We start from the raw sequence: 27,663 nt of genomic DNA on the forward strand, positions 1-27,663 counted from the left end.
GGTAGGTGTTTTAGTTTTGGGGTTTTTTATTTATTTTAGGAAGGAAATACACATGCTGGTTTTTTTCTTAAATTAGTCTACTTAGCATTCTGGGGCCCATATTTGAAACTCATTGCTACGATCTTGGTAGAATTTGGATGTATTAGAAATTCACATTACTAACAAACTAATTGTGAGTTTTTATTTCTTTGAAAATGTATATCTTTAAGTTTCTAATTGCAGAGCAAACAAGGTAGTAGTCATGTTTACAAGCCAATGTCATATATTCACTTGAACAAAGGCTACGGTTGAGCATGTTACATCACAAATTATAGATAGTGGTTTAGAGACTTTACCTACGGGTTCCTTTTCTGCTCAGCTATTATTTAAAGATCATCAAGTTTGCAAAATATGTATTTCTTACAAGTTTTCAGGCAGAAGTCAAAAATCTATTGTATTATGGGTAAAGTAAGCCAATTATGATAACATTTATTTCTGATTTAAGAGTATTTTTTTGAACAACTTGAATAGGAAGTTCAGAATGCTTACATTTTTCTCTGGACATCCACTTTGGGCCACCACCAGAGGTAGGAAATACAGCTAGACAGAAACACCTAATCCAGTGTGGCTGGTGGTTTTGGGGGTTTTTTTGGTGTTGGTTTTTGGGTTTTTGTTGTTGTTGTTGTTCCCTTTTTTTTTTTTCTCTTTTCCTTTGGTTTCTACTATGTACATTAAACGGCTGGATTATGTGCTGGCCCTTTTTTGTGTCGAAGCCAATGAAGTCAAGCCAGAAGATGATTTGCACCCTTATTAGTATAATCAACTTGTACCTTCATTTATTTTTTAATTGCTTAAAATGCATGTCACATTACATTACATCAGCTGAAAAATTCTCCTTTGTTCAATGCAGTCATTCCTCCCTTCGTAAAATTCTGGAAATGACAAAATTCCCCATCAACAGAGGCGGCATCCAAAATACAGTACAGTGCAAAACTGCCTTTGCTTCTCTGCAAATTCTACATTTTCAAGTTTATTGATCACCAAAGCAGAGTTATTGACAGTTAACAAACTGTATGGATTAACACAATAAAACAGATGCTATTTGCTTACATCTTTCTGTGAAATATATTTGGTTGGGGCAAGGTTAGCAGGGCTTGGGTTGACTTGATGCATGCTGTGAAAAAAACCTAAAAGAAATAGAATGAGATATTAATCTCGAGTGAGTGGAAGTAGAAACAAATAGGTTTGTAAGAGCTGTCGGGAGTTCTCCTTTTATACAGTGATGTACACTTCTTTTCTTCCCTGACAATCACTGTTGTGTTCAGCAGCCTCAGCAGGCAGCTCAACTTTTGGAAAAAGCTGTCAGGAAGTGTAAGTATGAGGTTGAATGTAAGCATTGGATGCCCTTAAACATCTTTATACAACTTTTTGCAGTTCTTCATTGCATATAATTAGTAAGATGGTTTTGTTTGAGCAAATCATGCGCATTGTTATGCAATTCACACACCCTCTGAATATGCATCCACCTCCACCCCTCCTTCTGTGCATAACCTGAATGCAGAACAGGATAAATTTTGCAGCAGCAGTGCTGATTTTGCAGAATGCAAATGAAGTGGCATTTTTTAATGCAGCATCTTCGTATAGAGGTGAACTGAAAGGCTTAACACTTGCCAACATTTCAGACCTCCCTGTTTGTTACATCCATTAAAATCTAGAACAGGAAAGTTCAAAAGCTGCATTTTTCCCTCTTTTTGTCAAACTTGTTAGTGATGGCCTCAGCTGTTGAAGAAATGTAGGCTCTGAATTCAGATTTGCAAACGTAACATAAAAAAAGAACCAGTTCTTAAATCTTTGTTTTCAAATGTGTTTCTCTCTTTAAGTCTATGCACATCTGAAGTAATTTTTACACTAACTGGGTTTTCATTACACAAATAACCAAACCGTTTGCTATAAAACCTGCTATAAAATCTAGATGACCTCTAGATGTCTCTTCCAACCTAATTTTTTTTGTGATTCTGTTATCCTTTACATACCATTGCGTTTCCCTAGTGATATTGTAATGTAAAAGAATACACATGCAGGAATGTTACCTCCTGAATGTAAGCAGTAATGTTTCTTCCCATCACCAGTCTTGTTTCTTCTCTAGGTATGTTTCTTTTAACATAGGGTGTGAAAATGAACAGAATGAACGTGGATAGCTTTACTTGTACAAGTCATTTTATTTATAAATCTAGTGAAGTTTCTTCCATGTATACGTTCACTCCAGATCAGGCTTTTATGAAGGAAAGCTCTTTAGGGAAGAGCTTGTGGCTTTCATGTGAAGTACATGTGTTATCAGAATGTATGGCAGTATGAACAGTAAATAAATAGGGGCTTAATCTTTCAGGTGAGACATTGGTTGAATTTATGAACTGTTTTGTTTGCCTCATGAAAATTAAAGATCAATGATTATTTTTGGTCTCCTTTTATGAAACTGTCAGAGATCTATTGTTTCCTTTAAAAGTCATTCTTTGATGATGAACATGCACCTAAGCATGTCATTTACTTGCTGCGTGTTTTTAAGTGTACTTGTAATTAATTTACTGAAAATGGTAAATCATCTCATCAACGGAAAAACAAAGGAGGATGGAGTCCAGCCATCATGTCATTGCTGTGGAAGAACGTGGCAGGTCTCGCCAGCAGCTCTTTGGTCAGAGCTTTGTCATTAGGAGTCACAGCGCAGATATAAGGGGTATGTTGTAAGCTGATCAGTCAAGCCAAGCAAAGAGTTTCCCTTGTTAGCATTTACCAAGGCATGCATTAATAAAATTGCACAAAGTGGAGACTTCCTTTTCCACTGATATGCCAGACAGGAGTCTTCTGTGAGGTGAACGTGAAAGCACTGAGCTGTAGCTGCTTTATTTTATGTTTCAAATAAACAGAATTTTATTCGCAAATGAGTGTGCCAGTAACTTAGTTCCAGAATCAGATATCTCTGCTTGAGAGGCATCTAGCTTGGCACCAGTGATGGCAGGTGAAAAAGAATGTAGTAGCATAAGCTGAATGCATTTATATGTGATTCATTAAGAACTGTGGTTTTCCTACTGAAGCACTCCAAAACAGGTGTAAAAAAAAGGGAGAATTGAAAAGCGTTGCAAGTCGGAAATGTTTTAGTAGCTTGAATAAAAGTGTGTGATATCTAAAATGTTAAAAAATCTTGGGTTTCTATTGTGCCCCTTTTTTTTTTTTACAGACAGTCATTTTAGAAAATGAAGAGCTCCCTAAAATATTTCTTGATTTCCTGAACATTCGCCATGTACCTACCTTGCCAAAAGCAGAAAGCTGTGGGTAAGCTCTCATTTACTGAAGAACACATGGAGGCCAAAAGGCCCATATCCACTTAGTGCTGATGCAATTCCATTGACTTAAAATGGTCTTGCTGCCAACTCTAACACTGTAAAATAAATGGGCATTAGGTTCATGTTAAGTATGTTTATATATCCCCAAAAGGTGGTGAAATAAATCCAGCCTGTTCAAAGACAGAAGTGAGGTTTAATGTAATATCCTTGGAAAGTAAAGGAGAGTTTAGATGAGAAAAATATGATTTTCTCATAGATCCTGAAGTATCTACTGAAATGTAAGATATTCATAAACACTCACTGAAGTTGCATAGAAAGTCTTTGCACATGTTTTATGGTCATAGTATCTGGATGAAATAAAAGTTCATTCTGTGATCATTTTATGATCTCCTTCCATGTGTTTGAAAATGGGGGTCTTTCACCTTTCTGATGACATCTACCCCAGTGGGCCCATCGCCCTTCCCCTGGGAAGGGTTCTTGATCAGGGTGGGAGAAGGGAATCTTAGTATGATGAGTGTAATGATTACAGAAATACCCAAAACAGTGTAACTGGAAGCTCTGTTACCATCTGCAGCTGTAAGCTTTGTTTGCTATGCAAGCTGATGTAGTTGATAGTCCAGCACCATTACCAGAACTTGCTCCGCAGAAAGCTACGTGGCCCTTTTCCACTTTGGGGGAGGCTGTGTGGATCTGCAGTGGAGAGAAGGCAAGCTGAAAAAAGTGGAGATAATTCTGAGGCCCTTTTATGCTCAGAGGTGTCTATGGCCCAGGGTGGTCTCCAGAGTGATTCAGAAGCTAACAGACTGGCAGTTTTCACTTGTAGTTAATGACATCAGCCAACACCCTCAGTGGGACTGTACCGCATCACTTCTTAGATAGATATGCTTGTGAATCTGTTACAGTAAAATGGATGCTGTCATTTCCAAGTAGTGGTTGTTGTAAAATGATGCGATCTCCCATGTTCATTTCATCACACTGCATTATGCAGCTACTGACCAGAAAAAGGTTGTTCCCTTTGATGGTTCTTAAAGGATTTGAGGGTTTTTTTGCTGTAATTTTGTTGTAACCAAAGTTTCCTCTCACTTTACTTGCAGCTCTTTTGATGAAACAGAATCTGAAGAATCAAGGTGAGCTTGATTCCTACTCTTTCTAGGACACCAGATTAATAAACTGCTTGAAATTATTGGCATTTACTGTATTTGTTCCTTGCAGTTGACAAAATAGCAGTAGTTTAGCATTAAAATTAGATGTGTTTGTTAAATATTATGGCTAGTTTCATCAGCTGTGCTAGATCCATCCATTTGTAGTGTGAATTGAGCATCCTTATGCTTGTATTGAGAAATTCCATACAAAACCCTAATAGAATACTACTAGCTCTGAAATATTTCTTAGAATGTTTTTTACCCATTGAAGTGTATTTTTCATAGCAACAACATTTAGCAGAAGGAATGAGAGGTTTGGGTCCTCCCCCGCGCGTTTGATAGAGCTTTGTATGTATCTGGTTGCACTGCTTGGCACACGTATGTACAGAGCAGAGCAGAGAGGGCTGGCGCTGGCTGGGGGAGGATGTCCGTACCGTGGCCAGGGTGGGAGACAGCCCTGTGAGGGGTTTCCAAGGACTTTCTCACCGTGGGTGAGGTGTACAGCAACTGCTTTGGGGGCTGGAAGAACATGGTGAAATTTTGAGTCTGTTTGCTGGCCTGAAGAGCCTGTAGACCGTGGAGCCTGGTTGTAGGTGATCTTGTAGCCTGCATTACACCAAGTACCAGGGAGCAGAGCAGGATCAGGTCTCAAAACCAGCTGCAAGCCGCCCCTCCTGGATGCAGCCCCTTCACCTCCAACTTCACAGTGATGGTTTCACCGTGTGGCTGAGGAGCGGCAAGCTTTGCTCCCAGGAGATGGAGTCTGCCCTTTTTGGGCAGCACTGGTGTGCAGAAACGCACTGGCATGGCTCCTGTGCAGCTCGACCACCTCACTTTATCAAAACTAGTTTGTAGAATATTCTGTTCGCTGTCCCTTGATACTGACATCCCTGTTCTTGACCTTTCCAGCAAACTGTCCCACCAGCCTGTGCTGCTGTTCCTAAGGGATCCATACGTCTTGCCTAAAGCCAACGGTAATCAAACTTGTCATCTGTTAACAGCGCTTTACTGATCTGACCCTGCACCGCATAAACCACATTATTATTAATACCGGCCTAGTCAAATGACAGTGGTCCAAAATCTAATAACCTGCCAATAAAACGATAGTTGTTGTGTAAGAAACCATTAAAACACTAAGTGGGGTGGGTGATTTATAAAAGGGTGGAATTTTCTCCCCCAGTTGTTGTCTCAGACAAGCCTACTGAGAATTCAAATCAAGATGAACAACATTGCTTTTCTTTTCTTGTTGTTGACCCTTTGGGCTGTTTTGCCTGAAGGATTTGAACTTAGAGGCCCAGTCCTTTGTAAGTGCTTTTTCCCTAAACACTGGTCGATCTACTGCGAGCATGTTTGTATTTCTGTTTGGATTATTACTATTTCTTATCATTTATAACCTCTAGAGCTCTTTAGGGGGGAAAAAAAAAAAAAAAAGAATGTATACTTTAAGTATAATTGATGTGTTTCACAGGACATTTACATTAGCCTTCATCTCTTAGTACATGGTTCAAAACAGTGTTTGAAATAGCTTGTTATAAACCCTTTTTCTTTTTTTATAAAAAGTTCTTTGCATTATTAATTCAGAGAACTTACCCTCCGTCTTAAATTAAATGTGTGCAGGAAAAAAAAATACCATTTTTAGTGGTGTGTTCTTCCTTGTTTTGCCATTTTACTTGTTTGAACTCTTACTTCTACTAAATTTTGTATTAAAAATGTAATAAGCTTTCAAGGGAGAATTTTCTCCCAGAGCTGCAAATTATTTTTTTTTAATGTGGCATTTTGTTTGGTTTTACAAAACACTGTTGAAATCATCAGGTTCTTGAGCTGCCTTGAAAATCATGGAATTTTTAAGAGTAAATTTAGGAAAGAACACTTGTTTGCTTGTAGTTTCTTAGCCAATGAAGTGTACTTCCTCGAGATTTTTCTTAAGGTGTATATAAATACCTGAAGGGAGTGTGTAAAGAAGACAAAGCCAGGCTCTTTTTCGTGGTGCCCGGTGGCAGGACAAGAACATCAGGAACATCAGGAAACACTTTGTCACTGTGAGCGTGTCCAAGCCCTGGCACAAGTTGCCCAGAATGGTGGTGGAGTCTCCATCCTTGGAGATACTCAGAAGCCATCTGGATGTGGTCCTGGGCAACTGGCTATGTGTCCATGCTTGAGCAGGGGATTGGACCAGATGACTGCCAGTTGTCTCTTCCAGCTGCAACCATTCTGTGATGATTGTTGTTTTTTCAAGCTGTTTTTCAAAACCATAGGGACTGGGTTCATGTATTTCGAGAGGGTTAGACTCTGTTGCAGGCAATGTCCACTTTAGGTAGTAGTGTGGCCCAACAGTATTGACCCTATGGAGTCTTACTGAACTTAAAGTTGTAGTTCTAGAGTGAAACAGTGAGTGCAGAGGTCCTGTGTGACCAAGGTCCACATCAGAAGACACATTACAGGGTTGTTTAGTTTTTACTTTGACTTAGCACTAGTCTGGTCATGCGGACTGAATGCCCATTTGAGGCTGGAGTGCAAATCACAAAATCGATGAACTGAAGCGCAGTAAGGGGAGATGGTCACTTCGCAAGGTCACTCCTGACCCAAGAGACAACAGTAATGCAGAACCACCCACAGTTACCTCTGTCTAACAGTTGGTCCAGATGCTGCCTATACCAATACTTAGAGTGAGCCACGTTGCACGTCTTAATCTTACTGTTCAATGCTCCTCCTAATTGCAAACTTGGATTCCTCAAGAGCAGGGTGTAAATTATGAACATCATTTAATTCCATACCATTCCTGAGAGAGAAAATGGATTTCATATACAGTTATCCTGAAAAATGAAGACAGGACTTAATGTTTCCAGCCCACATGTAAGGTTTTGCTGTAAGGCTTTGTTGTGGTTTAACCCCAGCCAGCAACTCACCACCACGCAGCTGCTTCCCCCTCCCCCTCCCAATGGGGTGGGAGGAGGGGGAAAAAAAAAAGGTAAAACTCATGGGTTGAGATAAGAACAGTTTAATAACTAAAGTAAAATAAACTACTAACTAATAATAATAATATAATAATAATATTTGTAATGAAAAGGAATATAATGAAAAAAAAGAGAAATAAAACCCAAGAAAAGACAAGTGATGCACAGTGCAATTGCTCACCACCCGCTGACCGATGCCCGGGCAGCAATCTGTGCCTCCTGGCCAACTCCCCCCAGTTTATATACTGGGCATGACATTCTATGGTATGGAATATCCCTTTGGCTAGTTCAGGTCAGCTGCCCCGGCTCTGCTCCCTCCCAGCTTCTTGCACACCTGCTTGCTGGCAGAGCATGGGAAACTGAAAAGTCCTTGGCTTAAGATAAGTGCTACTTAGCAACAACTAAAACATCAGTGTGTTATCAACATCATTCTCACACTAAATCCAAAACACAGCACTGTACCAGCTACTAAAAAGAAAATTAACTCTATCCCAGCCGAAACCAGGACAGACTTCTGTTCAAGATTTTGCAGTTCTTTGATGGTATTTGTCTTCCTTCCCTGATGTATACTCCGAGTAAGGCTAAGCTTCCTTTTCTTGAAATCATTAGGAACTTTATAATGAATTTTGTAACTACTCCTTTCAGTAGTGCTTTACTTGGATTAAGATAAAAGCCTCTTCTAATGTGAGACGTTTAAATATTAAGTAGGCCTCATAATGACATCTGAAACAAAGGACTTTTCAGGCTTTTGCCAAGGCATTTTTTGGCCTTGACACACAATATTTAGAATTTCATGGCAAGTGAATATTCTTTGTATTTGAAGACCCTAAAACATCAAATTCATTTGCAAGTTATTCTTTAACTTAATGAATTAAAACAGAAATTAGAATGTGAGTTGTAGTTTAAAAAAGGAAGAAAACCAAGTCATAAGTCTAGAGGCTCTACTAGTTGACTCAAGTCTAGTTAGAAAGAAACAAAGTTTTTACACAACTACCATTGCCTTTAATTCTTCTTTGTTTTTAGTTTGCAGCACAGAGAAAATACAGATGAACTTTCTAAAATTTTCTCTCTCAGATCAGTTCTTACTTTGATAGACTCTGATTCCTTTGTAAAAAGCAGCCAAGGTTGTTCAAACTATGACCAAAAGTAGGTGTCCATTAGCAAATAACTACTCATTGTATGTACTCTTTGAAGAAGGTGAACTGTGACAGTTGTTTGGATCAGAAGTGGAGTTAGTCTTTCCTGAATACAGGAATGCCTGTGTTAATGTCTTCCCATAAAACAGGAAATTGTGTATTTGTGGGGTTTTAATGAAATAAATAGTTGTTTCTGGAATAAAATACTCAAAGAACATTTTTTTTTCCCTCATTGCACTGTTACTTGTCTTTATAAAATACAGTCTTGCCATTTCTCTAATGACTGGACTTTAAGCATTGTTGAGTTGCAAGACAACTTTCCAAAAATAAGATTGACAGTTTCAAACCTAATTGATTTTCAGACTCACCTTTTCATAATGTATCTAACACAGTCTGAGTGCATGAGCACATCAATTTTTGTGTAAGGTGGCCACTTCTTTTTGAGGGGGTGGAAAAAAAGAAAATTACATACTATTTTGAAGAAAAACTAAGGAAAAATCTAAACCGCTGCAAATTGAAAATGATACCTCAGAAGCTAAAAAATGGAATCTCAGATTTACTGTCGATTTACTGTCACTTGTTTGAAAATTGTTCTGACGATTCTTTAAGCCACGTAGTATCACAGATCTGCAAGACTGTGCTTCAGTGTATTTATACATTTAACTTAAATTAGTATGCTTGATTTTTTAAGCAACAAAGCCTCACAGTAAATCTGATGCTGTAAAGTTGTATCATTTTTTTAATCAATACTCATTTTCCTATATATACTGTATGTTACAGAAGAACCAGTAAAAACTGGTTTCTGGCACTGCAGCATTTAATTTAGAAGGAAAGCATCAGATTGCCCTCACAAGTGTATTTTTAATAACATTAATGACAACAGCATAGGGTTATTCTACCAGGGTGATTTGGGATAGCTGAGCTTGCAGGACTTGAGGAACCATTATTGGATTCAAAACATTAATAAGTAATTTATAATGATGACTTACTATGAGAAGTTGGGGAGAATTATGCATGTATTGTTTATGGTGGAGGTTGCAGTTCATTAAAACATCCTAAAATATCTCTGTTTGTAACATCTTTAATACACTGGAATCACCTTATTAATACGTATCAGATAACACCTTTAAGCTAGTAAGGATTACTTTTTTCCTGACGGAGTCTAAATCTACTTTTTGCTCAATATTTTTACTTCCAAAATGATTTTAGCAAAAGAATTAGGGGCAAATCTAGTTCCCATCCACACTAGGTGATTTAATTTATCAAGTATCTAATGATTTTTATAAAAGTTGCATCTCCCTTTTTGAATATCCTGTAGGCTGATAGGTAAAGGAAAGATTTGGTTAGTGTGGAAAGTTCTGTATCAGAAATAGTCTGTTCTTCTAGGCAAATCCACTTCCTAGTGTACTAGCAATTTTAAGATCGTAAGATGTTATCAGAAATTCTTACTCTTAATGCCCAGTGATTTAAGTAAACCCTTCATTAAAAACGCAGGAGTTGGTGCATTTGAAAAATATTTTCACTTCATTAATGTACACCCTGCCATTCCTCTGCGTGGATCTATTACTGTGTTCTATCAGGTAATACTTTCATGCTAAATTTAACATGAAAATTAAGTGCCAGTTTCCTCTACATTTGTGGTAAGAACATAGTGGGTTTTTTCCTTCAGATATTACAGGATGACTTGTTGTAACACGTGATATTTTATGTTGATTAGACAGCCTGAAATTTTCCTGCCTCAAATAATCATCTCTGATTGTATAGGCATCCTCAAGTCTTCTCAGTCTAAACATCGCTGTAAACCACAATGGAAAAACAGCTTTGAAGTATTCCCAGTAGCAATCTTGGAATTTCTTCAAGTATATTGAGATTTTGTTAGAAATTGAATTGCCAGTGTAATCCATCTTCCTTGTGAGAAAAGATTCAGATAAAGAGCTGGAGCCTAGCAGCATTAAGTATTAGAACATCCCTTTAAATCAATAAGCTACAAATCTGGCAGCGCATTCATGCAATGCCCAGCGCTACACTAAAGTGGTTTTAGTGCTGAAACAGCATTACTAATAGCACATCCTCAACATGGATAAACAGTTGAGTGATGCAGTAACCCAAATTATACAAGGCCTTACCTAGTTAAGTTTCACAAAAACATTTATATTGTACTGACATAGATAAGAAAGCAAAGTTTTTTCTTCTTTTTTTTCAGATGACTTTCCAAACGTAGTTATAGAAGGCATTCTACATGGAATATTTTATCCTCATTTACTGCCCAGGTAGAAGTGATGTGTGGCTAGAAGAAGCTGAAGCAAGTCTCCGAGTCATGTTTAATGGAATTAACAGGAATAAAATTCTGTGATGTGAAAATTATGCTCAGAAGCAAGAGGCACAACCTCAGTTTGAGTTCAAGCATTATATCTTTTTAAATAAAATCAATGTCACTACAATTGCTGCTTTTAAAAAAAGATATGGAAACAACAGTATTGAAGTTATTTATACCTTTATATATTGACATGCTCTAACTATTTAACACTAAAAGCTGAAAGTCATACACTGAATTACACTAGCCTTTGAAAAGAATTGAAAGCTTTACTAATTATTTCTATAATTGCTATCATAAATTACACTAAACATTTTTGCACCACGATTTTTCCCAGCACATTACCCATTGCTGGCAGTGGGTGGATTAAAAGTGCTGGCACTGAAGAGAGTGTGTGAGAAATTGCCAAAAAAAAAAATTTAAAGCGGAAAGAAATTGAAAGCAACTTAAAGTATTTTGTTCTTTTTTTTGAAATTATTTTGAATCTGCTCCTTAATATCAGGTTGGAAAAGAGCCAATGCAGGTGTATGGAGAGTTTCTACCGGAAAACATGCTTCCACATTCTGAAATACATAGCGCGCTCTCAGGCAATTCTCTAGATTTCAGTTGAACTTATTTTATGTACCAGGAGATTTTACATGGCATTTATGCATCTCCGTTCAGTTATGACATCCAATCTGTGTGTGTGTCTACTCTTCACGTCAACTTGCAGACTGTATTCCATATCTTAACATTTTATAAGTCACAGAGCATACAACTCCGTGGTAAGCTAAAGCAAGAATATGATTAAGTAGTAAAATGATAAAACTAAACCTGATACATATATATATACTTATATATATATATATTTGTTCAGATTTAACTGGAAATTTGTATGTGTGCTACTGGACATTACAAAATAAATTACTAGAACATGAATGCACCGCTTCAGTGTATTTTTGGTGTGTTTCTATTCAAACAAGACGTTTCTCTGAGCTTGTGTCATCAGAGATGGGTTTCACAGATATCTCCACATGAAGCATGAGAAAATACCTGGGTGTCTGCTTATTTAAAACTCTCAGCACCATGCTACCTGAACATGCTAGGCTTATAAAAGTGTATGTCTTGGGGGAAAAAATTCAGTGTAATTGAACAGCCAGTAAGTCACTGGGCTCATCAGAGGAAGGGAGTGTTGCACAAAAGCAGTAATGGCAAAGCTGGACACGAACAGAAGTCTGATCCTGGAGATGCATGGGTTCCCTCCTGCTGACTACTAAATCTGTTTTAAAGCTGCTTGGGGATGGTGAAAAGCTGGGACTTGTATAAAAAGTAGGCCTGTGACTACAGCACTTGCTCAGCTAGCAGAAATCTCTAACATCTCTGTCTGCAGGGTCAACCTCCAGGAAAGCTTTTAGCTACTAGCAGACAGCTATTTGGGCAAGGGAGTGTGAGGCACTCTCACTCTTACTTCCTAACACTGCTTCCCAGTGCTGCTTTTCAGAGAATTTTACTTTAAACAGTTAGTAGAAAGAAAAATCAACAGGGTTAAAATGGAAGTCTGATTGATTGCCTAGTACTAGGCAAATTTAGAGGCCCTCGACAAGTTCTCCTCTAGCTCTGTTTTAAAGAGGACAGTAATCCTTTCACAGATCTCTGAAAAACAGTGTCAGTATTTACCCTCAGGAGAGGCCCCAGGGCTGTGGATGGTGAACCAGCAGAAGCACCCCTGTAACTACAAATGACTGACATGTCAGCAGGACCTGAGGTAAATCCCTGCCCACAGCATTCTCCTGTTTCCTTGCGAGGGGGGTGCCAGTAGGTACCTGCAAGCTCTGTGCTGTAGTACTCGCTCTTCCTCTGCGCCACTCGAAGTCTGGATACCTCACATGGGCTCCCGGACACCCTTCAGGAAACTATTCACTACAAGGATAAGTGCTGTGCTGCCTGCTGTGCAGGTGGATGAATCCCTCATCAGATCTTGGCATCAGCTCTTCCATCTTGAGTTCTAAACCACTGGAAACGCAAAAGAAAAATCCACATCTCTTTCCTGTGGAGTACTACGTAACTCATTAAAGAACCTAACAAACACTGTCTCTAAGTGGTACCTTATCGTGACCGTGTTTAAAAGCTAGCAGTTAAGTTGTTTTAGAAGCATTACAAAAATAATGAACCTAAAATTGCATCTCTGACATACAGCAAAACTGCAAGAAAAAGCATTTGAGCTTTATCATAAATAACATTAGCTAGGCATTATAAAATTCACTCTGCTATAAAACAAGGACTCTTCTGTTTTATTCAGTTTCTAACTGATGATCTTAACAATAGACAGAGCTGCTCTTTCTTGATTAAAGGATTGTATCTCAATACCGTGGGCTTTTTGAACAACAGCAGGGACTTTATCTGACACGTTAAGATTAGAGAAATTTACCATCCCTGCTCTAACGTTATAGCCTCATTTCCTGGAAAGCAGCACCCCCTGCATATTTTGCAGAATCAACTGAGGTGAGAAAAAAGGCCTTTGTGGGAGGGAAATAAAAAAAGTTCTTCATTAAGTATTTATTTGAAATCAAAGTTTATTCAAAACACTTCTGTATTTTACTTTTTTTTTTCGTTTTTAAAAATGCTGATACTGTTACAGGAAAATAATATTTTCAGTTGAAAAAGCAGAAACAAATATTGCAAAAATTTCCAAAGCGAACAAAATGACTGTATTTCAAACCTTGAAAAAATAGAAGTACTTCTAAAATTTTTCACGAAAGACTTTCTGCAAGATCTAGGATTTAGTGGGATATGTCCTGAATTTCAAGGAGTGACAGCTCCATCAAGTTGTTATAGAAGTGGTCATATCCTTTATGTATTTAGCAAATGATAAGTATTGTCTAAATATAGCCTCATATGTTTTGAGAAGAAAACGGATAGTTGAGATCCATCAAAAATAGGCCTTTAAGAAAAGTCATGTAGTTTTACTTTCTATTCTGACTGTTGGTCTCACCAGTCACCTACTTCAACTACAAATGGTTCTTTTACAGCTATTTTGCCACTGTTCACAATCACACAGTCTTGAAGAGGCCGGTCATGTTCATCTGTCTGCTGGAGTTCTATTGAGTGCACCACAGACTGTTAAAAAAAAAAAAAAAAAAAAAAAAAAAAAGAGTTCAGTTTAGCCAAGGAAACTCCAGTGGCTCAAGTCTGGTACCAGCTAAACAACTAAGTGCTCCTAGCATTCCTATTTATTAAGGAATTTCTGAACAAACACCTTTACCCTTTTGAGTTCCCACATGCTTTTTTCCCCCCTTGTTAACAGCTGTGCCACTCTGCAACCCACCCACAGTTGACAGAAGCACATGGAAGGCTGTTTGCCCTTCCATAAAAAACTTTCAGCCAACAAAAACATTATGAAAGGACAACTAAAAATATCCTTTCAGCTGATTGACCTAGCACATACAGGGTCTATCTGTAGCCTATGAGCAGAAAGTGAATCCAGAGATCATAAAGGATGAGCAGTAATTATTTTTCTAATTGTACAGCGTAACTGTGCTTCAAGAAATCTGATGACTGCTTTTACCTTTAGTATAACACACACAGAGAGATTTTAAGTGTGGAACAATGCCCTCCAGTCAGACAGGTACAGGTAAACTACTGGTCTCACGCTAGGCAACTAATTAAAGCAGTATTTTTAAAGGACAAAATTCAGTTAGGAATATTGACTACTTGGCTTTGGATATTTGTCCATTAATCTAACTAAACTAAAGCTTAGTCTAAGTGTCTTAAAAATTTTCAGCTACTACTGTACCTCATGAGAACTGAATTCAATATGAATGTGAGTCGGGGGCAAGTGTTCTGATGAGGTTTTCAAACTCCTCAAAGAACTGGCCAGTGCAGCAGTTCATGCTTCCCCCATTCACTTCAAAACAGATTAACTGGAATAATGTAAAAGGAAAACCAGACTACTAGAAGTATAATCAGTTGGAAGTACCATTTTTAAACTTAAATTCTATTTGGCCTTTGATCAGTTTTGCAGTTGTGTACAGTTTGAGGGAATTCACTAGATTTTTTCTCTTTTTAAACAGATCTGAATATATGTGTTCGTATACTTTACATTCACATGCTTCTAAAACCCCAACAGTGAAAGTGTTATCCATAACTAGTACATGCTACAAAATTAGATTTTAGCTTGTAGACATACAATTATTTCGTGGCTAACAGCATTAGTGAAAGGGGGACCTGAACTTATCCCATTTGTAATCTGCAAAGGTGTCAGTGTTGATTTCAGTGGTTACTGGTCTGAAACAAGAGCTGTGAAAGCCAAAGGCATGATTTAAGTTTCCATTTCTACAGTCACCATTTGCTATTTCACTTCTAAATCATCCAGCTCCAGGCTCTTCACAATCATTTTCTACCATGTACATACTAGATAAACACTCTTGAACCACAATGGTGTAAGTTACACTAACACAGATACAATGCGGCAGAATTTGTCCAGATTTTCTTGGATTAATCTTGCCACTACTTTTAGCTTACCATTCCATCGAGGACTTTGCCAAATACTACATGTTTTCCATCTAACCAGGAAGGCTTTGTTACACTGATGAAGAACTGGGATCCGTTGGTGTCTGGGCCAGAATTAGCCATGCTAACCCATCCAATTCCATAGTGTTTGAGCTTGAAGTTCTCATCTGGAAACCTTTCTCCATAGATGCTTCTTCCTATGACACAAAATAAGAAAGCAAACCTTATTAAAAAAAAAAAAAATCAAACAGATTTTTTGTTCAAAAATGGGAAAAACAAAGTATAAATTCAGGCCTTGAAGATTCATTGTTTGAGTAAGCACAGCAACATCACTGTTCCATCATCAGTGATTCCATAACTAAAAGCATTTTGTGTTTAAAGAAAAAGATAACCTAAAACACCACATATAAGGAGAGAATATTTAAAGCTGATGATCCTTTATCCTTTGAATTTAACAAGCAAGCTGAGTACCTTCAGAGGTGCTGCTTACATACACCACTGAACAATAGTATACTTCACGCTGTTCAACAAATTTATATTATGTAATTATGGCCACTAAAAATAAGGTTGCCATGTTTTGTGACAGTTTTAGTCTTTACTTTTACAACTTTTCCTCCTAATAAGAAATTGCTTTAGACATGTTTAGAAATATATGAAGACCAAATGGAAGTTAGCCTAAAAGACTCAGTGTGGATTTGTACAATCACTACATAAGGATTTTGATGTTTCTGAAATAGTTCTGAAGAGAAAACATTTGAGTCATGTTTAAACCACCATCATTTTGAAAAGAGAAGGCTGTCTGTCTCCTTCTTTATTTGTACAGTGCCCAGCACAATGGGGACACTGCTTCCAACACTGCCAGATACTATCCCAATGAACAGTATTAGCAGGCAAACAAACACTGCCTACCTTTAATGCTAAAACCGTGTCTTTGGTATTTTAGCCTTCCCCATTGTTCACTGCAAGGAAAAGGAACGTGTGTTTTCCATTCTGTCCCAGCGGGGAAATCGCTAACATTGAATGTGCGTGCAAAGGAAGAGAAGAAATCAGAAGCCAGAACGCATGCAATGCAAGAGATGCTGCACTGGGATCGCCCTCCTTAGTGGACTGAGCTGGTCTTCTGGAGGCTCGGGAGGGAGAAGTGATACACAGAGCCAGAACTCACACCACCAGTAAGTTTATAGTTTTAAATTTAGTAAGAGAAAAAAGGGGAGAGGGCATGACCCTCATTTTCTAATTTCTCTACCTGTTTTGAAATTCCCTCCCATAGCACATTTCAGAAGGTTCCACATAACTGGCTGAGCTGAGGGCAGAGAGGACAGCCTACTCCTTCCCTACCTGCCTTCCCTCTACGCGCTTTCACTGTTTCATCATGAATTAGTTTTCTGCTGGATGACTTGAATTGGTTCACGTATACATGCAATCAATGAGTGCCTCAGGGAAGGAGTGCTGTCACAAAGCCAGAGCAGGGGAAGGGCGGAGACATCCATCTTTTGGTGACAGTATGTTGGAGGAGCAGCTCAGCTGGTCACCTGGCTCCAGCCCACCACGCAAAGCCATGCCTCTTGAACGGGGACAAGTCACAGACAGAAAAGAGCTATCTGCAAAAATTGAGGACAAAGGAAGCTCTACACATACTTATAATCAGGTAATCCAAATAATTGCAGCTTATGTTCCAAGATGCTTGGAAAAGTACTAGATGCTTTAAAACAAATGGGTTTTTTTTCATTTATGTGAGCTGAAAGAATAAGGGAATATGCTGGTTTGCCCATCTTTTGAGCAGACATTCGAAGAAAGAAAAGGGAACCTAGAAGATACTAAGCATGTTACCTCCTGAGCCATCTCCAGCTGTAAAGTCTCCTCCTTGAATCATGAAGTCTTTAATCACACGATGAAATTTACTTCCTTTGTATCCATATCCTCTCTAAGAAAATGAAATAATTCTTTAAATGACAGTTCTATGCAGTCATATGGAAATACGCATGTGGTGAATGGCCAGATTTCACAGAATATACCACCACTGGAGACAAATACTGGCAAGAAACAAATTAAACTGAGATGCAGGTGAATGCAGCTGTGCAGCACTGCCACAAAGCAGGTATTATTCAGGTGATCGAGCCATTGTCTTTGTTTGACTGGTATCTGACCACAGTACCTCTACATGCTAGATCTGCATGGCAGGGACAGACTGAGGTGGTGATAGCCAACATCTCATAATTACATCTTGTGAACTAAGCCCCAAGGGCCTGGGAAGACACACACCAGTGCGCAGCCTTGGGGATGGCACTCTTGCACAGGCTCCACTGAATTAAGATCAACAGTTCACAACTGAAACAGCATTAAACAAATATTTACTTCCCAATCCAAACTTGAGACACAGTGGAAGAAAACCGCAAACGTACTTCTCCAGTTGCCAGCGCAATGAAGTTCTCCACAGTCTTTGGGACAACTTTTCCAAACAATCCAATTACAATTCTGCCAACATCTTTGTCTCCAATCTTCACATCAAAGAACACCTGAACATTTTTGTGAAGAGAACAAAAGTGACATAAACATGAGCACAACAAAAAGGCCAAGCTTTTGAAAGCAGAAGGTTGTAAGAAACTGCTTCTGGCTGGTCTATATTAATAATATCCTTCAATTCCTGAGGATGCTGTTTAAGAAAAATCCTTTCAGAGCTACCAAAATCAGATTATACAGAAAACTGTTTAAGAACTGGTGACTATACGTTTTGATTCTCATTGCTTCTAAGGGCTCAGTGAGACTGCTGTATCACAGCTTTGAAGGTAGTGTTCAAGAAGATTTTTCCCAGACATGCATGTCTTTAAAGCTGTACAGAAAAGATGAAATATGAAGGTAAGAAAGAACAATGATGCTATTCCAGTGTGGTGAACAATAACAAGGAACTATAGTACTGACACTCCCCACAAACAATAGTTTGCTATCCACTCAATCTTCACTGTTCTAGGCATTAGTATCTATGTAAGTATAGGCAAAAGCCTAAATTTCATTAAATTGACGAACAGTAGGAAGAAAATCCTATAGCTCAAGCAAGGAGTCACTTTCCTAAATATGAATTCAAACCTGATAAATAACCAGGCTACGTTATTCAGCTGATTGCCTAAAAGCTTCAGTGTAGATGTTGCTAAAAAGCAACTTCAAAAGGCAAATGAGTTATAAAGCATTTTAATATAGTTCAGAATATATGAATGCATATTTGAACGTGCAAAAATGTTCCAACAATTACTGAAAACAGGAACAGCTGTCAGGAAATGAGGCACTTTGAAGTTCTGAAAAAGTTACATAAAGACTATTACAACTTCTAGGAAACAGCAATGTGTATGCCTATGATGTGGCATTCGCTGTTCCTTGTGGCACTTGACCAAATATTACGTGTCTGCAACACTAAGAAATTAGTCCAGTAATGATAATAAATGACCACAGTCTCTGCAATGTGAATGCCTCTTTCACGCTCTCCTACTAAACATTTCTATCGTCTCTTGATCTTCCATGTGGTTTTGACTGTTGAACTTTTGGCTAACGCCATAAAAGCTCTATAAAGAAAATAAAATTCCTTTTGATACACCTCATTCATTTCCTTGGCACTTGGCACTAAATAACATAGCTCTTAGATGTGTGGCTCCCAAAGTATTAACAGCACACTTTCACTAACTTCTTAACATTTTTATAAACATACCCCTCTGAATTTTGCCACCAGGGTTATCTAGGTAAGGGGTATTGCCTGACTACATTTTCTAAACACACCTTATTTTGCCTGGAAATGTTGTCCTAGTGGGACTGCCTGAAATACATAAGCATATAAGTAACACAATTGAGGCTACCAAACAATGACCCCAGAAGACAGTAGTAACATCACTTTCACAGAGCACATGGAGACAAGCCCATCATATATTGTAAACCTAACCCAACCAGAAGGCTTCATTTGTGGCAGAGCTGCTCGCCTAAACAGCAAACCCAGTACTTCCAAAAAGCATTGCTTCGGCTTATTCTGCGTTTGTGAACAAACAGTAAGGTCCTGGGTTCCTGTTAGCACTCCACATACCTGTGCTACACGCTTGGTGATTTTTTGGAAAGCTCTGTGCTTCCTAATTATGCACCATATAATGTGGCTGTGCATATTTCTGGCCAGGAAATCAAATACGGAAATATTTGGTAGCCCTAGATGCCATTTTTGCAGAGAGAAGCCATGTTCTCTTAAGCGTATTTCCTCAAGTTCTCTGGAAAGTCAATAAGCATGTAGACACTAGTGAGCTGGTCAGCACAGCAGTCTCAAATCTCAAAAAACATCTGGCCAGATTCTTCACCAAAAACTCTTAAAGAAAATAAATATTATAAATTTTCAGTCTTACTAATATTTATATAAATATTTAGTCCTATTTACAATTTGCATTAAGTATTTCAAGACTGAAATGAAAAAGAGTGCACCAGTAAGAGCGGCTGGCTCTCATGAACGTATTCATGTATAATTTACACAAGATGGTATATATCAAAATGAAAAAAACAGCCAAAAGTATTCAATTATTCAGGGGAAGAAAAAAAGTTGACTGTGAAAGAAAGATCTCATGATTCCTAGAGACCAGGTAATATAATGACAAATGAACTCCTGATAAATGCAAAATACTGCATGTGGAAGAGGACTATACAGCCACAACAAGGGGTCCTAATCAGCTACCACTCAGAAAGACACCTGGAGTCACCCTGAGCAGTCTGATGAAAAGTTTGGCTCTGGACTTGCGAAGTTCAGAGAAGAAAAACGAATGTTAGAAATAATTAAAAAATAAAAATAATAATAAGGACAAGAGACGGGCTTAATTATGCCGTGGTATACATCTGTACTGTGCGTTCACACCCTGAGTGCTGCACGTAATTCTGGCTTCTCTATCGCAGAATGATAAAACCAACCTAAAGAAGGTAGAGAAAAGGGCAGCACAGCTGCTCAAAGATCTGGAATACCTGTTATATGAAGAAAGATTAAATAAAACTATGCAAGCTGAAAGAGAGAAAACCAGCGTGCTTTGATGAGCTCTGTAAAGTTATGACTGGCTTGGACAAGGAAAATTGGCAGCTGCAATTCTCTATGTCCCACAATGTAAGAATCAGAAAAGAGCATAAAATTAAATCCCAGGCAGAAGGTCTGAAGAAGCAAAGTACTCTATGCATAATTAAACTGGAATATATTGCCAGAAGATAACTTGGAGGCCAAAGCGTATGAGATTTACCCCCCAAAAAAAATCAAATTCATGGACTAGAAGTCCATGGCAATGAAACTGTAGACAGTTGTAGACAATGGTGGCAATGAAGTTCAGGACAAAGGTACAGCCTGCAGCTTAGGAAGCTGAGGCCGTGCCAGAGGAATCAGCTCTGCCCCTGCCCTGCCCTGTCACGCTTTCATGACTGCAGGCATCTTTCACCAGGAACACGGCACTTACTCTTGCGTGTAGGTAGAAAGCTACTTGGAGGCAGAAACATCTAATCCCTACTTTATCCAAAGCTGGACTAGACATCTCACCTTCTCACCAGCAAAAGGTTTTTGGAAAGAGATGCTGGCATACTGCAATAACCAGGTGCATCCCCATCCCGCTGCCAAGTGGCACGGCCCACAAGTCCGTCTCTTGGGCAGTGCCATCTGTAATTACCACACGTGCTTCTAGCGCAAACCCCATCCCACCTATGAAGGAGATCTGCAACACCGAGCCATGCCAACTCCTGGTCTGCAGCTTCGCTGGCAGCGCACTCTGAAGCACGACACGGTTAGGGTTAGGTTTTAACCTACACCAGGTGCCCAAGCCTGTTGCAGACAGGAACGATGAGAGAGCGGGAAATAAGGGAGCAATAAAATGACAGCTCACAACACCAAGAGTTTCAGCAAAGAGGAAGGGCAAAAAATAAATACAGCACAACGGAGCCCCAGAGCAGTTAAAATCCCACTGCTCAGCGCAGCGCTGCCACCACCACGCAGCCCCAAACTGCCTATGGCAACAGCAGAGACAGCAGAAGCAAGGATGTCATTACGAATTTTGAAGTTACCATTTCTGTAAGCCAGAGGCAGGCTTAGCTAACTGAAAGTTCGAGGTGTGCCAGCACCTACAGAAAGGGGGCATGCTCAAAGGGGTTAAAAAACCCCCAACAAAATCACTTATAAAACGGTAAAGTTAAAGCATCTGTCCAAGCCCTCCCCAAACCCGACCCCCGCAGGGGCCTCCCTTCTGCCCGGAATCCGGCCCAGCAAGGAGCAAGCCGGCCAGGGACAAGCTTTACGCTATAAAACCGGGGTAGAAGGCAGCCAGGCGGCCCCCACCCTCTCAGTAAGCGCCGACAACGGGCGCGGAGCCGGCAGGAGAAACACCCTCTTCGGGGGCCCGCCGAGGAGACGCCCCAGCCCCCTCACTACCGACCGATCCCCACTCGCCTCAGGCCGGCGAGGCTTCCCGGTCGGTGGAGCCGCCCCAGCCGCAGGCGAGAGTCACCTTGGCTGTCACGCTGGGTCCCCTCTTCTTGAAGCCCTCAGCCGCCGGGGCCAGGAAGCAAAGGCAAGCAACAGCGCCGAGGAACGCCGCCGGCCCCCGCAGGCCATGGCGCTGAGGCGAGCGCTGCGGCGCCTGCGCCCGCTGCCGGGCGGCTCCTCCCGCGCCATGTGGCGGGGGGGCTGCCGGGCAGAGCGGCGGGGAGGCCGCCCAGCCCCGCGGCGGCCGGCGCGGGCCCTGCTTAACTTCGGCGGGTGGGAGGGGCGAGGCGCGCGGAGACTGTCAGGAGCGCGGCCGTTGGGGAGGCTGCCTGGGCTGAGGTGGGCGCTAGGAGCGGTGGGGAGGCAGCCGCCTGCCGCCGGGCCCCGCGGCTTTCTTCCGAGCGGGTTTTCCTACTTCTGGGGTGCGGGGGGCCGCCAGGGTGAGCCCCGGAGCCCTGGCTGGGTTTGGGGTGGTTACAAATGCCGGGGGTGTAATGGTGCCCTTTCCTTGTGGGGGGCGCGGAGCGGGAAGCCGTGTGGCCTCCTCGGGGGCTCAGCCTCGCCACACAGGAGGTGGAGTTACCTGTAAGGGGCTAAGTAGCCCTGCTTTTGACTTCAGCCAGTCCGTGTGCACGGGAGGGTTCCTTGAAGATCCTACAAGTGGGTGAAGTAGCCAAAATAGTCGATGTTAAGGCGACTTTGAACGTGGATCGTTGGTCTTTAATCTTTGGCGTATTTAATGTGCTGAGTAGAAACGCGAGCCTGTAAGGCACTTGTAATGCTTCTAGTTTCCTTTGTGTTAGCAGTAGAGGTGCACCCGTGTCAGCACCCCTGTCTTTGAACAATAAAGAGCTGCACCAAATTAATTCATCAAATGCAAATGTCTTTCCGAAGCCATTGCCTACCAAGCCAGGGAAGAGGGATCCCAGTCTAGCAAATTACTTTACCTTTGACACTGACCTGTTACCTTCTCTGCTCAAAAATAGCTTGCATTCAAGGCCTTCCCCAAATGGTGGTGCTGCTACAGTGTCTGGAAAATCTGCAAATTGTAACACACTGAAATTTGTGGCCTCCCCAGTGCCATCATATGAAAGAAAAACAATTGGTAGATACTGATATACTGCAAGCAGGAGGCTGACAGTGGCTTATGTAAACACACTCAGGATTCAACTCAGCAGTGCTGTATTTCTGGGTATATGGCATAGCACCTATGGAGAGAGTTTGGCCGTGGTTGCAGAGCCAGCCCAGAGCTTGGGTGGAGTGCCTGAGGGAGAAAAAGTTCTGCACTGCCACATCTACACTGTCATTGCCGCTGAGCCTCTCATCTTGAGATTGTGCCTGAGCAAGCAGTAGACACAACAGTTGGTGCTGAAAAGTTGGTATCTGAACTGTGTGCTTTTCATGTGGTCTGTCCAGCTGACCAAATGCCCACTAGCAGTTGAAGAGTGCTGGGCATGCTCCTGGAACATGTCTGCTGGTTTAGTTTCGTCTGACGGGAATCTGGTTTGTGCATGGCGAGACCTCTCTGCATTGAGAACCAAAGCACAGTAAGTGAGGCTGTCAGAAAGATCCACTTCAAAAGTGCACTCCTGATCCAAAGTAAAACATACCATAGACATATCCTAATGCACACCTTTGACCATAGATTGGTCATATACTGTTTTTCGCAGGGGATGTCACTTTGCTGTTTTCCATACTGCCCCGCATGCTGCCTACACTAGTGCATCTGAGTGCAATGAGATTTCTAATCAGGTGACTGCAGTAAAAACTCAATTCCCAGGCACAGCAGAGAGTGGTGGTTACTGATTCCACATCACGTAGCACATGAGCAGAAACACCGAATGATCATCTTGCTTAATTGATGACTGACACAAATAGATCCCCTTTCCTCAAGAGGTGTAAAGTATCTGTGGTTGTAGCTCCTCAGTCAAAGAACCACCTGGAGTAATCTAGGGCTTAACTTTGACACGTGACCTGTGTGCTGGCATTTTGTAAAACTGAGGGCTTTACCGAAGCCCTGCCTGCAGGGACTCGCTGTCAGCACTGGGGGCTATGGGGCTTCAGGTCATGATTCAAGATATTTACCCAGTTTCCCTGTAGCTAATTAGATGTGTTCATCTTAGTGCTGAAACGAAACTAGTTCATGTGTGTATAGGTGGTTAAAGTACTTCTTTGATCCCGTTATTAGCGCTTGCTATATTTCACACTCACATTCTTCTTTAAATATCAAAGCAGGCCCAAAACTTTACTGTCTCTTATGCTAGATTCTTCGATATGTCAGTGCACTTTCAGCATGTATGTGAGTATGAGAGTTTACTCAGAGTAAACCAAGTATGTGTTTATTTTCTCTGCCAGTTTGATAAGGTACTGAGAATTTAAAATTATGGTTCAGCTGACTTCCTTGCATTGCGTCACCACATAATAATGGTGTTTGACTAGCTCTGGAGTTAAGATTTACTGCAGAAATATAACAAAATCCAAAGATATACTGATTTGTTGCAGTAGTTGGATATAAACTCTAAAAGGACTGTATTATTGTACAGATATGTTAGAAAATAGTTAGGGATTTTAACTAAATATTCACAGAAACCTTTTGCAGCCCGCATATGTACCTAATCACATAAATCTCAATAGTTAAAATCCAGAAGGTGAAAACTTAGCATTTCCATCTCTCTTTATCACTACAATCTACCTTTATTACAGCTACCTATTCAGTATTTGTCTGCTCTGAAGTTGTAGTCATTACGCTTACACTAAACAAGAAATGTTACAGACTGTGGGATGTTCAGAGGAATATGATGAAAATGGAAAAACGTTCCTCTTGGAGCATATATGAGGGCATGTTAAAATTCTTCAGCACTCTGAAGGTAGTATTTTTAGGTTTGGGGTGACTGGGAAGAGACCTATGTGGGACAGAGCATTTTTGATACTCCAGATGCATGCAAGTCACAAGATGAATGTTGACAAAAATGTGGGAAAAGGTGGAGCCATAACTAATTCTAAGTTTTGAGTCTGAAAGAAGACAAATACTGGCTGATGAGACTGTATTTTCTCAGAGCAATTCAGTCAGAGTAGTACACTGGTTCAAATCATGAGGTGCAGAGGAAGAAGCAATGAGCTGGGAAGACAAGAAAAGATGGTCTGGCTGGGCAGCTCCTTAATTTAATACTCCTTAATATAGAAGGGCCTATTCAGTGTAGGTATGCTGAACAATACTATCCACAGTACTCCCCAGAGTTCGCTTTCACTCTCAATAAAAATATTGGTGTTTGCAAGGATGACTTCCCTGTTTATTGAAGTGTAAATATGTTTCATCCATGTAGAAGATGGCAGTATGAGGCAGGAGGAATGAAACGAGTGGTTAATAGCACTGAAGAGATTTAAAAACAGCAAGATGAGACAGGATCTGGTTTACATTATGTTGGAAAGTTTATGCACATTGGTGATGCTGCTAAATAATTTTTGGAAGAAGAAAAGACAATGTTTAAAGAGGAAATCTCAAAAAGAGGCAGAAACTTAATATGTTCAATGAAAACTCAATTTTACATGGAAAATCTCTTCCTGATGCTGAAAGAAGTACATGTTCTTTTTGTAGGAATTTCATGTCATGACTATCAAACTGAAAGTACACAAAAGCCAGACAAACAGTAGGCTTTGTACTAACTGTGAAAAGAAAGAAATCCTTACAATAAGACTAGGGAATAATATGTCAAAATCTGTTACGACCTCTTTATTTTTCTGCTTTAATTATTTATAACTGTCTTGAAGATTCTGGAGGTCTCCACAAACTCTTTACACAGAAAAACTGAGTACAGGCTGCTGAGAACGACACTGAATTCACTGTGGCTTTGCACAGGGGCAGTTTCTCTATATTAAAAAAAGTGCAAAATCAGGAGATGGTCTACAAAAGAAGACCATTCTTTCCTGTTCCATCCTCCCTAGCCATGAACAATTTGTTCACCTCTTCGGTGCAGCTGATTTGAACCCTGTTATCATTTCTCCCCTCAGTTTTCTTTTCTGTAGACTAAACAACCCCAGTTCCTTCAGTCTTTCCACATGGGTCAAATATTAGAGCAGGCGTCATCTGGCAGTGTAGTTTTTAGTTGAAATATTACCTTTATCCTTAAATGTGATTAGAAGTTACAGATAAGCACACTTTGTCATTTCTTGCTTTTTTTTCTTTTTTAAATTGATCAAGTGACATGAGGCTATTGTGACAAAAATTACGTAGCCCGTTAAAAGAATACGTTCAAACTATCTTGTGTTTGTAATATGATGCACAGGACATTTTGCATTTTAGAGCTAGCAGACATGCGTTATTTTGGTGCTTGTTGTCTTCTGAAGTAATCAAGCCTTTAAAAGAATAATTTGCTACTGTTCGTCAGTCTTCAATTTAAGTATCTGTAATGAGGTGTTTCATTGCTTCTGATGGGCTCTTTACAATTTAAAATGGGTACAGAAGAGAGATATATTAAGCATATAGCATCTGACAGATTTTGATTTCTAGTAGTACTAGCATTGGCAGTAATTCTAGCACTTCCTTTCAGCACTATGGCATTTTAGTGAGCTATGATTTATTGTAGTGATATAGAAATATTTCATATCCAAATTGCTCTAGTATATCATGTTATACAGGTAAAAAGAATTCTGGGCATGACATACATAATAATAATGCTTTATGGTTCTATAGGCACTTTCATCAATGTTAACTGCTTGACAGCTGCCAGGATAAAACTTGGAGTAAGCACTGTGTTCTGTAAGGCTCCTGTAACTGAGCTTTTATTTTTATTTCCTCACTTTGAAATGGGTTTTTGATTCTCAGACTTGAATCACTGAAAGTATGTCATCTTTCCCAAGCTTGATCTTTGTCCATATTATTTCACAATGCCATCGTATTACTTGTCTTGTGTTTTTAATGTATCACTGGCAGAGTAAAGTCATATGTTTAAAGCCAAACTTTAATCCCATAAAGACTAAGAAATGACACCATTTCATCTTATACATTGTCTGAATTATAAAATGGTTAAAACTTACAAAATATCAGGGCCGTTGTGACTGCATATAATTCTCAGAGACCACAGTTAAAAAAAACATTTTAAGGTCCACAAATTCTAAGTCACTATATATGGCCTTCATGAATAATGAAGAAAGAGGTTTATGGGGAGTTTTGTTTGTGTTTTTTTGTCTTTTCCTTTATGTGACTTCAGAAAGATGGAGTGTATCACATGTGGTGTCTCTTCTATTAAATCACTAAAATGGCTTAGACTTCTCCTGTCATCTGGTGCACTTATGCAAAATAAATGTGTCTTATGCTCCGGATAAGTGTCTTCCTTTTGGTGAATAGTTTTTAAGCTTTTTAAATTTTGTATCCAAACACAATCTGAAGTGTCACCCTTTCCACTCTAATGGTCAAAGCATTTATTTAGGTGATACCAGCAACGTGTTTTCAAAATAGTGCAGCTGGAGCCAGAACCATTTTTGCTTTGAGCACATTTGTTTACAGGATATCAGAGCTATCTGTAATTGCACATCTCACTGCAGTGAGCGTTTAGCACATAGTCATTCATTTGGATTCTGTTTTTCATAACGTCTGCCGTTGCATAAGATTCCTTAGGGGAAAAGAAAAAACTAGCAGTAAAGTCTAGCTGTTAGGAAGTGTACAGTCAGATTTCTTTGTTTTCAAGGCAAAAAAGCTAAAACTTCATAGCATCTTAAAATTAAGTGGTTTTTTCTTTCTCTGATTATTACTTACAATAAAGATTCTCGTTCTCCAAACACTTGTGCACATCCCTTAACTATGGCTGTGGTCTCTCTTCCATGGAACTACTCACACCTAAAGGTAGGTA

At 39.8% G+C, this 27,663-nt stretch overlaps 2 protein-coding genes across 3 annotated transcripts in view; one reads left to right on the forward strand and one right to left on the reverse strand.

The window, feature by feature from the left end:
- The window catches only part of SNX24 (sorting nexin 24), a 95,265-nt gene extending 83,484 nt beyond the window's left edge, over positions 1–11,781 (forward strand). For both annotated transcript variants that reach the window (XM_050913700.1, XM_050913701.1), the window contains exons 4-7: positions 3,212–3,306; positions 4,412–4,444; positions 5,369–5,433; positions 10,753–11,781. In XM_050913700.1, the coding sequence (XP_050769657.1) occupies positions 3,212–3,306; positions 4,412–4,444; positions 5,369–5,433; positions 10,753–10,823 (264 nt within the window). In that variant the 3' untranslated portion in view covers positions 10,824–11,781. The remainder of the gene's footprint in view (positions 1–3,211; positions 3,307–4,411; positions 4,445–5,368; positions 5,434–10,752) is intronic.
- Positions 11,782–13,407: 1,626 nt separating this feature from the next.
- On the reverse strand, positions 13,408–23,436 carry PPIC (peptidylprolyl isomerase C). Its single transcript, XM_050912840.1, has 6 exons — positions 23,239–23,436; positions 21,840–22,115; positions 17,754–17,867; positions 17,182–17,275; positions 15,364–15,548; positions 13,408–13,959 (listed from the first exon to the last, which is right to left on the reverse strand). The coding sequence occupies exons 1-6, from the start codon at positions 23,434–23,436 to the stop codon at positions 13,831–13,833; spliced, it is 996 nt and encodes a 331-aa protein (XP_050768797.1). The 3' UTR covers positions 13,408–13,830.
- Between the last annotated feature and the right edge of the window lie 4,227 nt (positions 23,437–27,663).

This window comes from Gymnogyps californianus, chromosome Z (genome assembly GCF_018139145.2).
Source record: "Gymnogyps californianus isolate 813 chromosome Z, ASM1813914v2, whole genome shotgun sequence".
Classification (NCBI taxonomy): domain Eukaryota; kingdom Metazoa; phylum Chordata; class Aves; order Accipitriformes; family Cathartidae; genus Gymnogyps; species Gymnogyps californianus.

What these genes read in the sequence shown, in the direction of transcription:
- PPIC (XM_050912840.1), bottom strand. Translation starts at nt 23,436, where the DNA reads ATGTCTATGGTATGTTTTACTTTGGATCAGGAGTGCACTTTTGAAGTG. An exon ending in TTGCGCTGGCAACTGGAGAA is followed by an intron (nt 17,276 to 17,753) that starts GTACGTTTGCGG and finishes TCATTTTCTTAG; the next exon opens with AGAGGATATGGATACAAAGG. An exon ending in AGCTGGAGATGGCTCAGGAG is followed by an intron (nt 15,549 to 17,181) that starts GTAACATGCTTA and finishes TTTGTGTCATAG; the next exon opens with GAAGAAGCATCTATGGAGAA.